The sequence below is a fragment of the Rhinatrema bivittatum genome, chromosome 7, assembly GCF_901001135.1.
Source record: "Rhinatrema bivittatum chromosome 7, aRhiBiv1.1, whole genome shotgun sequence".
NCBI lineage: Eukaryota > Metazoa > Chordata > Amphibia > Gymnophiona > Rhinatrematidae > Rhinatrema > Rhinatrema bivittatum.
In genome coordinates, this window is record NC_042621.1 from 87,199,608 (window position 1) to 87,212,563 (window position 12,956).

Genomic DNA, 12,956 nt, shown 5'->3' on the forward strand with positions numbered 1-12,956 from the left:
TGAAGGATGAGTGATTTACAGTTGCACTGGGCTTGCTTTTTACATCCTCTGTTTCACTAAGTCACAAATGCCACTGCAAACTGACAGCACCTCAGGCTATGCTCATCTGAATAGTGAGCAAACAGACTATCAAACTGCAGGAAGAGAACCCCTTGTACAAAAAAAGCTCCTTCCTGAATGTACACCCTTCTGCATCCAGAACATTTAGTTGTATTTCTTGCCGGAATTCTCCGCTGCTCCTCACCCTCCCGTCATTACTTCATTTAAGGAATACCGAGTCCAAAAAACCTGCTGGCATAATCAAAGACCACTTCACATCCTTCTTACCTGGAGGAATTTGAACCTGACGCAGAGGATGCAGAAGCTTTACGACGCCTGTGTCCACGACTGGGAGAGGCCGAGGTGCCTGGCTTCTTCTTTGGGGACTTGGATCGACGCCAGGGGTCCTTCCACTCATCCGCTCTCTTTACCTGAGGTGTAGCCGTTGCTGTTGTGGCGGGTGCCGTGACTGGTGGCACGGCAGAAGGTGTGGTGCTTTCCTTCTTTGGTGGCTCAGGCTGGCGGCTGGACAAAAGCAAGCATGCAAATAAATGAATCACAGATGAGAGGGGTTTTAGAAAAATGACAACACACTAGCATGCACACCAAAAATTGGTGTATCTCAGTCTTTCTACTTTACAACTTTAACATCATTCTCAGCCTGCAACACGAGAGAGATACATATGCGTGCTATATACTTTAACAACATACTCCAGGCTATATAAAATGAAGGAGGGAGAATTGTTTAAAAATACCATCATAGAAGCCCAGATAAAATGTGTTCCACAAGTTAAAATAGGCTGAAAGAAGTTCCAAACACTTGTTAATATGGATAATAGTGCTTTGAAGGAGGCTATTAAAGCCAAAAAGGCATTCTTTACAAAGGGAAAGCAAGTACTCTGCAGATCCTAAAAGGAAAGTCTGTTCCATGTGCTCACTCGCAAAAATTAGAGGTGGGGAAACCTCTGTTCTCCAGAAACTTATCCAAATCTTTTTTAAATTCAGCTATACTAGTGGCCTCAACCACATCTGGCAACAAATTCCACAGCTTGTTTGGTGCCTCAAAAAGCACTTTCTCCAATTTGTTTTAAATCTGCTACCAGTTAGTTTCATAAAGTGTCCCCTAGTGCTATTTCAAAGTGTACTTTCCCTATTAATGTGTTCTAGAATACATATTTGTGCTGTATAGTTTAGAATATCGATACTCTACAATTGGTTTCTGGGTAGGAACTCTGACTATCAATGCTTAAACATGATCTTGAAATCATTGTGATGCCCTTTCCCTCAAGAACAGGGCTGAAACACTGGATAGATCAGTGTATGGAGGATGTGTGCATATGTATCTTGCACTGGGAAGCTTAAATTGCTGCTGCTCAGGCTGTATTCATTCTAGGCTGGTGCAATGTGTGTGTGTGTGTGTGTAGGAAGCTTGCATTGCTTCTGTCTGTGTTGTAAATCCTACTGTATGGATAAACTGAGTTCAAAATACCAGTGCTGTTACTCTAGTAATTTTCACAAGCAGTAAAATCCTTTTTTTCTATCTTCATTTATTTCAAAAATAAATTGAAAACATAATTCCTTCCTGATCAAACAGTCCATGATCCCATTATAAAGCATTACCATGAAAGTCATAAACTAAGGCAAACAGCAGTCTCTTCCATTGGAGGTGCTGGAGGGAAAGACAGAAACAGAATTCAAGAAATCCCTAGCTACAAAAAAAGTGAAAGGAAAGCCAGAGGTCAACAGGGGTCTTCGGCAGCGTACCTACCAAGAAATAACCTAGGCAGACTAGATGGGCCTCATGGTCCTTAGTAACATAATAAATGAAGGCAGAAATAGACCGAAATGGCCCATCCAGTCTGCCCAGCAAGGTGTTTAGGGTTGTTACCTGTTACTCTGTGCAGGTTACCCCCCATCACCTTCCTTTTTAGAATTGTAACTGATGCTGTTCCAAGCAGGTTATCCCCATGCCAACTGTTTTGCAGAGTTGCTTACCTGCAACAGGTGTTCTCCAAGGACAGCAGGATGTCAGGCCTTGCAAATGAGTGACATCATCAGATGCAGCCTAGCACAGAAATTTGATCTAAAAGTTTCTAGAAACTCTGAGTATGCCCTACTGGGCATCTGCAGCCTGCTCTACTACCACGAGTCCACGCAGAGGGCCTGCCAGTCAATTTTAGCTTAGACTTGATGAAACTAGCTCTAAGGAGAGGTGGGCGGGTTTTCTGAGAGAACACCTGTTACAGGTAAGAAACTCTGCTTTCTCCCAAGACAAGTAGGATGGCAGCCCTTACACATGGGGAATCCCTTTGCCCTGAAAAAAAAAAAAAAAAGAAAAACCTCAAGACTGCCACAAGCCAAAACTGTTTTTGGTGGCAATAGGACATTTTGCAGTTTCTGTTTTTTTTTTTTAATTTTTTTACAGGAGCAGCCTGGATCCAAAATACCAGACACTGGGTTTGGGGGGGGGGGGGGGGGGGGGAGTGCAGGGATTGAGTTTGGTTCTACACCTCTCCGAGATTTTTCAGGACAGATTGACCAAATTACTGTCAGGTCTGGAGTCCCTGTCCAAGCAATAATGTGATATGAATGTGTGGATAGAATTCCATGTTGCAGCTCTGCAAATCTCCTCCATGGAAGCTGATCTTAGGTGCACTACCAATGCAGCTATCACTTTGACACTATTAACCTTATCATGACCCAACAAGAGGAGATGCAATCTGCTAGAAAATTAAAAAAAGTGCCCTTGGCAAAGGCAATTTTAGGCTTGCTGGTGTCAAAAGAAACAAAAAGCAAGGACTTTCTAAAGCCCATTGCAGATAGAAGGCCAAGGCTCTTTTGCAGTCCAAGCTATGCAGCGCTTTTTCACCTTTGTGGGCATGAGGCTTGAGAAAGAATGTTGGAAGGATGACGGACTGGTTCAGGTGGAAGTCTGACACTATCTTAGGCAAGAAGGATGTGTGAGCAGAACCACTCTATTGTGAAAAAACTTGGTATAAGGTAGATAAGTCACTCATTGACTCTGCAGGCCAAAATGACCATCACCAAAAATATGAACTTCTAGGTCATAGGCGAGAAGAGGCTCAAAGGGAGTTTTCATCAGCTGGGTCAATACCACACTGAGGTCCCGTGACACAGCAGGAGGCTTCAAGTGAAGCAAGCCCTGCATGAAACAAGACAACTAAAGGCTGTACAGAGATGGATTTACCTTCCGCATAACAATGATAAGCACCAATTGCACTGAGACAAACCCTAACTGGCTTGGTTTTAAGGCCTAAGAGAGATATAGAAGGCTTTTGTGTGAAGCAGGAGAAAGGATCTAGAATCTTTCACGTTCACCATGAAAGAACAATTATAGAAATATTCCAAAAGCAATTAAGAATTAAAAAAAAACATGCATTGGTCTTCCCACTCCTTGACCCAATTCTTAGTGGAAGCCCCTTTTGCAGCAATAACCACCATGAGTTGTTTAGGATAAGCATCTACTAACTTTGCACAGTGTGATGGTGCAGTGTTTGCCCATTCTTCTTGGCAGAAGAGCTCACGTTCTTTCATGTTGACTTTCTGTGGACTGCAGTGTTCAAGTTTTGCCATAGATTTTCCATTGGATTTAGTTCTAGGCTTTGACTGTGCCTTTCGAGGACTTTTGCCTGTACTTTGTACCATCCAGCTTTCCCTCAGACCTCACCAACCTCCCTGTCCTCACAACATGCTGCTGCTGCCAGCACCACCCTTTACTATTTGGCTGGTCTTAGCAGGGTGCTGTGACGTGTTTGTTTTACACCACGCATATTGCTCAGCACCGAGACTAAAAAGCTCCACTTGGGTCTGATCGGGCCACAAAACCTTCTCCCACATGCGTGCAGTGTCCCCTTCTTTACAATGCTATGCAGCACATCATTATGACTTTTCTTCAGCAGTGGTTTCCTTCTTGCCACTTTCCATGGAGGCCGGGTTTGAAATGGTTGAACAGTTAATATTTTCAGCCACATACCTCTGAAGTTCTTTTATAGCAATCTTAGGCCTCAGTGACCTTCTGCATAAGTTTCCCTAATCTACGGTTACTGTAACAAACTGTTTCCACTTTTCAATGATGGACCTGACAGTGCCCCAAGGGCTACTCAAACACACAAAGTTTCTCACAGCCTTTCCCCCGATCTGTACCTTTGAAAAACATTTTCTCAGATTTCCTTCAGAATAGCTTGATTCTTCATCCAGGATTCGAAATCGGCTCAGCTGGCTCTATTTTATTTATTATGGGCTTTATTAAGAAAGTTTTTTGAACCATAGCCAATTTAGATTTGCTGTTACAAAGGGTAAAAGACTTGTGCAACCAAGACATTTTGTTTTTTTTTTTCCTTAATTACTTTTGGAATATTTCTATAATTGTTCTTTCATGATGAAAATTTAGAGTATGTTGTTTAGACCAGTGAAGCAAAAACTCCTACGTCAATGCATTTTGATTTGTATTTTTTAGTCAGCAGAATGTGAAAATGTACAAGGGTGTGAAAGCTTTTACAAGGCACTGTACCTGCCTCTCCTTGCATGTTACTCCCTCCCCCATGCCTGTCTTGGATGCACAATACAATCATTGCAATGTGGTTCTGGGGTTTTGTTTCCCTCTTCTTGCCACTAAGGGATCCTCTGTGGTTATCCCATGTTCTTTTTAAATTCTGCTATCATCTTGGTCTCCACCACCATCTCTGGGAGGGCATACATCTACCCCCTCTTATTTTCTGATGTTGTTCCCGATTCTATACCTTTGTGCTTCATACTGTGACCCCTTGTTCTACAGCTTCATTTTCATTGAAAAAGGTTTGTCCTCTGTTGTGATGTTCTATTTTTCTAAGAGCTGAACATTTATTTTTTAAGAAAACTTTCACTGTCACCCCATCAAAATACATTTCAAAAACATTTTTTTAGACTTAATTATGTTTATATAACTTTTTTTCTTTAGATATAATTTTGCAGTTCCCTTCCACTCCCAACTTTTTTCTCCACTTCCTGATTCTTCTGCAGCTCAGTGGCTTATCACAGTCAAGGCCAATGCCCCGCCACTTAGCAGCAGCAGGCACCAAATTTTAGGCACCCAGAATATTTCCAGCCCTGGAGCAAGCTAGTTCTACACCAGTAGTTCCCAAACCTGTCCCGGAGAACCCTAAGCAAGTCAGGTTTTCAAGATATCCATAATGAATATTCATGAGTTAAATTTGCACGCAGTGGAGGCAGTGCATGCAATCCTCTCTCATGCATATTCATTGTGGATAGCTTTAAAAACCTGACTGGCTGCAGGCCCCCAAGGAAAGGTTTGGGAATCACCATTCTAGACAACCATCTAGAGACTCAAGCTCCTCAAAACTGGTCAACATTTGCCCACAAGGAGCCTGGAAAATTCCATTACATTATGGTTGCATTGGGATTGCATGTTATCAGGGTCTCACAGAACTCCCTAAGCATTTTCTATTTGGTACTGAAAACCATGTAGGTTTAATAAAAGTAAATGAACCTTTATTACATTTAGCTCCACTGATTCTTCTTAATCTGGATACAGATGCATTTAAATTCAAGGTTGTAACCTCTAAAGTATCACTGTCAGTCTCAGTTTAAAGGCTTGGGGAATCCCAGATACTAAATGTGACATAATTCATCCAATGATGTAAGCAGGAACTTAAAGTCTCCAGTCAGCCCAGAGTCTGTAACAAATCAATGACAGTGTGAAATATGGTTTTCTGGCTTTAAAAATGGTTTGCATCTAAATGTTTAAAATTCTCTCTTCTTTACCAATTCACACTCAGCAGTTTATGCCCCACCCCTGGTTTACCCTTGGGAAACACTAAATCTATAGATCCCAAATAGGAAGCTAGAGAAAATTTTAAAAAATCCAGACACATAAAAGTGGTGCATCAGGTTCTGCCTGCAGTGGAAGGAAGGGAGGTTTCCACTGCTGCATGTTGGACTGGAAAAATCCTAATAGTCCTGTGCACCCACTCTGTGATCTTCTATTGTCATCTGCAGGTTTCATGTGTATACTCTTTCACCTTAACACAATAACCAGATACAGGAAATCCTGTTTCACAATCCCACACCTCTATATATGATATGTAAATGTAACTTAAGATACACCTTTCAGATAGTCAAAGAGGTGAAAGGTAACTGTAAAGTTTTTGTTTTCTGTCTTGTGGCTTCTCCACCCACACAATCATCAACTGTAGTAATTGGTGCCACTGGCATGGAATGGAAACCTCTTTTGGAGATGTGAATGGCAGACAATTTTCTGAACCACAAATGTGAGAAGAGAGCCCCCAAGTCACCCAGTCTTTCAGACCGGTTCTGAAACTTCCACATACCGCACCAAAATTCTACCGGTACTGACATTCAAATGACGGAGGAGGTGGTATTCTTCCGTGTCTTTGTGCTTATCTAAGTATGGCAACGAAATGGACTGATTCAAATGAAACCCTGAGACTACCTTAGGCAAGAAGTATGGAACGGTTCTGGAGTCATCCAGAGGAACGGTTCCTGACACGACAATGCCTGTAGTTCAGAGATACAACGTGCCGAGCATATAGCCACCAGGAGCACCGTTTTCAAGGTTAATAAACACAAGGAAAGACTGCACAGTGGCCGAAAGGAGGGCCCTGCCAAAAATTCTAATATTAGATTAAGATTCCACAAGGGAACTGGCCACCATAGCGCAGATGCTTCACCCCTTTCAGAAAACGGGCCATATCTGGATGAGCCCGACAGGTGGGTTGCGTTCACCTCACCCTGCAACAGAAGAGAGCAGCTATCTGGATCTTCAAGGAGATAAGGGTCAAATCTTTATTCAAGCCATCCTGCAAAAATTCCAGAAATAGTGGGATTTTGACCGTCTGAGGGGGACACACCACATTCCTCGCACCAGGCATCAAATACTTCTCCAGACCCACACATGCTCTAGGGATATAGAGAACTTCCAAGCACGCTTCATTAGGCGAGCCCTCTCAAGGGCCAGACTGTAAGACAGAATCGAGTCAGATCCTCATGAAGGACCGGTCTTTGATGTAGCAGGTCCCTATGTAGTGGGAGGCACAAGGGTGTCTCCATCAGGAGTCTCCGCAAGTCTGCATACCACAAACACCTGGGCCAATCTGGAGCTACTAGTAGGACTATTCCTCTGTAGTGCTTGATTCTGCAAATAACCCTGCCCAGCAGGGGCCAGAGAGAGAAGGCATATAGCAACTCTTCTTCCAGCCAGGTCTGAACAAGAAGGTCGATCCCCAGGGGACCACTCATCTCTTCTGCGACTGAAGAATCGGGGAATCTTCACACTGTGAGATGCGGCCAGCAGGTCAATGGACAGGAGCCCCCAGCATTCTACTATCAGCTGAAAGGCTTTGACTGACAATGCCCACTCTCATGGATCCAGACGCTCCCTGCTTAGAAAGTCTGCTCTGATATTGTCTTTTCAAGCGACGTGGGAGACTGAGATCATCTGCAGATGAATTTCCGCCCAGTCCATACGGAGATCTATCTCCTGTGACAATTGCTGGCTCTTGGTTCCACTCTGGGGGTTGATGTAGGCTACCATCATTGCGTTGTCCAACATTACACAGACCGCTTGACCCTGGAGTCTGTGGCTGAATTGTAGACATGCCAATCTGTCTGGGCTTCCAGGTGGTTGATGTTCCAGAGGGCCTCTTCCTCGGTCCAACGTCCCTGGGCCGTCAGTTCCTGACAGTGAGCTCCCCAGCCCCGGAGGCTCGCGTCTGTTGTGAGGACCAGCCAATTTGGGGAGGACAGGGGTACACCCCTGCTCAGATGAGTTTTTTGTAGCCACCACTGGAGCCGATACCATACTCCCATCAGTAAGTGGAGGCGAATAGAATAGTCTTGAGACTGCGGGTTCCAACGTCATAGTAGTGAGCACTGAAGTGGTCGCATGTGTGCCCTCGCCCACGGCACTACCTCCAGGGTTCCTGCCATCAAACCAAGAATTTGGAGATAGCTCTACACCAACACTATCCTGAAAACCCGACTGGCTGATAGGCCCCCAGGACAGAGTTGGGGACCACTGCTCCACACCGTCGGGCGTATCGTGCTCATCAACTGACACCCTTGGGACATCAACTTCCTTATCCACTTGGTCGGAGGGAAGTCCTTGCCTTGGTGTTGAACTGGACTCCCAGATATTCCAAAGACTGGGGGGGGGGGGGGGGGGGCTTGAGACCGCTTTTGTCCAGGTTTACAACCCAATCAAGTTCTTGAAGCAAGGTGATCACCCTGTTGGTGGCCTGGATCAACCAATTGTCCAAGGATTTCCCTCTTTTCTCAACGCTGCTGCTGCTACAACCACCATAATCTTGGAAAATGTTCTCGGAGTGGTAGCTAGGCCAAAGGGCAGTGCCCGGAACTAATGACGATGACACAATACTGCAACGCGTAGGAAATGTTGGTGTTCTTCAAGGACTGGAATATGTAGGTAGGCCTCGGATAGGTCCCGGGAGGTTAAGAACTCTCCCCATTGTACGACCACTAGCAGAGAGCTTAAGGTTTCCATGTGGAAATGATTCACTCAACAGTTGATGCTTTTGAGATCCAGGATGGGGCAAAAGGAACCTTCCTTCTTGGGTACGATGAAATAGATGGAATAACGCCCCATATTTTCCTGGGGCGCAGGTACTGGGATTATAGCCCTCATCCTGAAGAGCCTTAAAAGAGTAGTCTCTACTGCCTGCTTCTTGTGCTGGGAGAGGAAAGGAGACATCATTAATATGTCTCGAGGAGCGCTGTGAAATTCCAGCGCATATCCTTCTCATATGACCTCCATTACCCTTTTATCCGAAGTGATCTCGACCCACCTCTGGTAGAAGAGGGACAGTCAACCCCTTATCTCCTTGTTCCGAGGGTGGGTTGGCAAATTTTCATTGGGGGGTTTGGAACAAACCTGAATCCGAGCCTGACCCTCTTTTGGGCTGTCGACTACGAAAGGACTGAGACCACTCAAAGGGTCGAGGATAAGCATGCAGTTATGCGCTTATTTACGCGCACGTTAGGTGCACAGAAGGCCGGCCTGCACCGCACGTATCAACGGCCGAAGGGGGAAAATGGCACTGCACCAAACTGCGCACAAAATGGCGCTGCCTTGGAGAGTCCTCAGAGCCAAAAACAGGGCCTAGCCCATCGGGGAGCTGCTCAACCCGCTCGGAACCCCCTTCCGTTACCCGAACGAAGTCGGTACGGTGCACTGAGCAAGGAGACTGGAGGAAAGACTTATCAAAGCCCTTCCACATCTCTGGATCAGAGGAGTTTTTCTCTACTTAGCTGGTCTCAGTGCTTACCAGCTGAGTACAGATAAGGTCTCTGGCTGCGGGGGAAGAGAGCTTTGCCCTTCACTGCTGCACTCGGCTTCTGCACCCACTGCCTTTCAGCTGCTTCAGCAGCTAAGTCCACACTGGGAACCGGCTACCGGTCCAAGGCACAACTCTGAGGGATCTTGAAAATCACCTCAGGATTTCACGACTGGGGAAGGGACCCTTAGGTATCACCACAGGAGAGCGGGGCTTGATCTTCCTTTAAAAGTGAAGGTAAAAAATGTCTCCCTTTGGATTAGTGCTGCAATTCCGCTAAAGTGTGGGGTTAGCATCCACATCTGCTAAGGAGATGGAGAGATACTGAAGAGCTGAGGTCACTGCAGGAGTATATCTAGGGTGATGTCAGCTTTGAAACCTGACTCAGTCTCCCATCTCCTATCAGGGGAACATATAACCCACTGGTCCTGAGTCCATCTGACTACACGCTAGGAAATGCTGAGTTTTTGTAGGGGCAAAAGCGTTGGGAGCCCCTGGATCAACCCCTCATAGGCAAGGGGTGTTGTAACTGCTTTCTCTTATCTTCTGGTAGCCGGGGAATGGAGATTCACCCCATTTACTGGCCAGTTTTTCCAATTCATTTCCAAAATGGAGTGATCCTTTAAAGGACATCTTTCTAAGATTTGCCTCGGAGGTTGCGTCTGCTGACTAATTCCGCAGCCATAGCTGTCTTCTGGCCACCACGGAGGCCACTCCTCTGGCCAATGTACAGACTAGATCCAAGCCCATGTCAGCTAAAAAGGCGGCAGCGGATTCCATAGCCACTCTGTAATTCACCCCCGAGTCATCCACCTCCTGAGAGAGGAGTAGGCACGAACGAGCTATGAACGAGAAGCAATCTGTAAGATCATTGCTACTGAGTCAAAGGCCTGTTTAAGGATGGACTCCATAGTGTATCATGCGCATCCTTTAAGGCTGAGCCTCCCTCCACTGGGATAATTTTTCGCTTAGAGATGGCACAGACCAAGGCATCCACTTTAGGGAAATGCGTATGCTCTCTCACTGCCAGATCCAGTGAGTATAGAGCTACTAACGCTCGTCCCCCTTTAAAACTTGTTTCTGAGAAACCAGGACTGGCAATTCGACTCTATGGAAAAAATGTAACATGGTCCGATACGGTTCTAAACCAGGGGGAATTTCCCCATCTTCCAAGGAATCTGTATCCTCCTCTTCATCTGTACTGTCCGGGTCCCTGCCAGGGATACCCTTGGTGAGGCAAGGCATGCCTTGTTGTCTGCCGATAGGACTGGGAGAAGGAAGGCTTACTGGTTGACGTTCCATCCAGACAAGGGCAACTGAGGTAGCAGACTGCGCCTGTATGAAGGTTTGAAGGCCCTGGAAAAATTTCACCCAAGAGAAGGCAGCCGGGTCCATGCCTAGCCCATGAGGTGCTGGGGTAGGTGCCACTGAATTTCCTTCTCCCATGGATGACCCAGTCCCAGGGGTACTCAGATCTACGGTACTTCCAGTTAAGGCTGTGGCTAACCCATCCTCTGAATGGGAGGAGCCAGGCTTAGCAAAGTCCAGGGAGGCCAATTCTTCCTGGGCTTCCTCACAGTGCTGACATAAAGTTGGAATCTAGGTCAGACTGTGAAAGCCTAATATGACAAGCAATGTGTTGTAGAAAGTAAAATGCCCAAAGAGTTAAAAAATCATAGATTTCATTATTCATCAGCAGAAAGTTTATTCGGGTTTCACATAAATGTCACTGACTAGCAAGTGTGTCCCCCGACATGGCCATGTTTCACCGGGGAGGCTGCGTTGGGAGGGAGGAGGTAGGTACGGAAACCTTACATTAAATCAAAAGTGGTACCACAAGGTAAATACAAATATCTTACATCAATTTAGTCGTAATATTTGCACTTAAAGTGAAGCCAAAGTTTAAAGAGAAAGGTAATACAGGTGTATTTAAAGGTGACTGAAGACAAACCCCAGTTAGTACATTAATAAATAATGTACTGCTATTTTTATGCCACAAACTGTATATTAAATCAAGTGGGTTTACAGACAGCATGCCAAAATCTGGAAGAAGGGGAAAAATATGCAAAGAAAGCTTCCAAAAGCAACTGATCAGAAACATAGAAATATGATAGCAGAAAAAGACTGTATGGCCCATCCAGTTTACCCATCCGCCCAATTAATTTAGCATTATAATTCTCATCACTCTCTTAGAGATCCCTTGTATTTATCCCATGCTTTCTTGAATTCAGATACTATCCTTGTCTCCACCACCTCCACTGGGAGGCCGTTCCACACATCCACCACCCTCTCTCTGTAAAGAAATATTTGCTAAGTTTACTCCTGAGTCTACCCCCTTTCACCCTCATCCCATGATCCCTCATTCTAGAACGCCCTTCACGTTGGAAATCTTGGAGGCATTTAAATGTCTCTATCATATCTCCCCTACCTCAAATTTCCTGTAGGGTGTACATGTTTAGATTTTTAAGTCTATCCCCATATCATTTATGATAAGACCACGGACTATTTTAGTAGGCCATCCTCTGCACAGACTCTGTTCAGTATTTCAAGTGAGGTCTCACCAGGGCCAATATTTCCTCCCTTTTTCTGCTGACCATTCCTCCCCATGCAGCTAAGCATCTTTCTGACTTTTGCCGTTGGCTTTAGCCACTTGTTTGGCCACCTTAAGATCATCAGATATAATCACTTCCAGACCTTCCTCTAGATTATAGCCTGCATCGCTAGTATGCAAATTGGGCTCCGTCCCTCTCTCTGTATGAAAATTTAGCTCTGCTCCTCTCTCTGTAAGGAAATTTAGCTCTGCTCTTCTCTCTGAAAGGAAATTTAGCTCTGCTCCTCTCTCTGAAAGGAAATTTAGCTCTGCTCCTCTCTCTGTATGAAAATTTAGCTCTGCTCCCTGTCTCTCTGTACTCTCCAGTTCTGCTCCTCTCTCTGTATGGAAATTTAGCTCTGCTCCCTACCTCTCTCTATGGAAATTTAGCTCTGCTCCCTCTCTATGGAAATTTAGCTCTGCTCCCTCTCTATGGAAATTTAGCTCTGCTCCCTCTCTCTCTCTGTATGGAAATTTAGCTCTGCTCCCTCTCTCTCTATGGAAATTTAGCTCTGCTCCCTCTTTCTCTGTATGGAAATTTATCTCTGCTCCCTCTCTCCCTATGGAAATTTAGCTCTGCTCCCTCTCTCTCTGTATGGAAATTTAGCTCAGCTCCCTGTCTCTCTACTTTCCAGCTCTGCTCCTCTCTCTGTGTATGGAAATTTAGCTCTGTTCCTCTCTCTGTATGGAAATTTAGCTCTGCTCCCTCTCTCTCTCTGTACTTTCCGGCTCTGCTCTTCTCTCTGTATGGAAATTTAGCACTGCTCCCTGTCTCTCTGTACTCTCCAGCTCCGCCCCTTTCTCTCTGTATTGTCCAATCCACTCTCTACCACCACGCATGGAAACTGAACTCTGCCCCTCTTTAGCTGTATTCTTCAGCTCCATTGCTCCCCCATCTGAAAATATCGAATTCACTCTCTTCTACAAAACAGTACCCCCCCAAGCTCAGCCTACACTCTGTACTACCACACATCTCAATTACAGGGCAGGTGCTAGCT

At 45.3% G+C, this 12,956-nt stretch overlaps 1 protein-coding gene across 10 annotated transcripts in view; it reads right to left on the reverse strand.

The window, feature by feature from the left end:
- Positions 1–12,956, reverse strand: part of ZC3H18 (zinc finger CCCH-type containing 18) — a 302,002-nt gene that overhangs the window by 121,505 nt on the left and 167,541 nt on the right. For all 10 annotated transcript variants that reach the window (XM_029608640.1, XM_029608639.1, XM_029608642.1 and 7 more), the window contains one exon: positions 328–564. In XM_029608640.1, the coding sequence (XP_029464500.1) occupies positions 328–564 (237 nt within the window). The remainder of the gene's footprint in view (positions 1–327; positions 565–12,956) is intronic.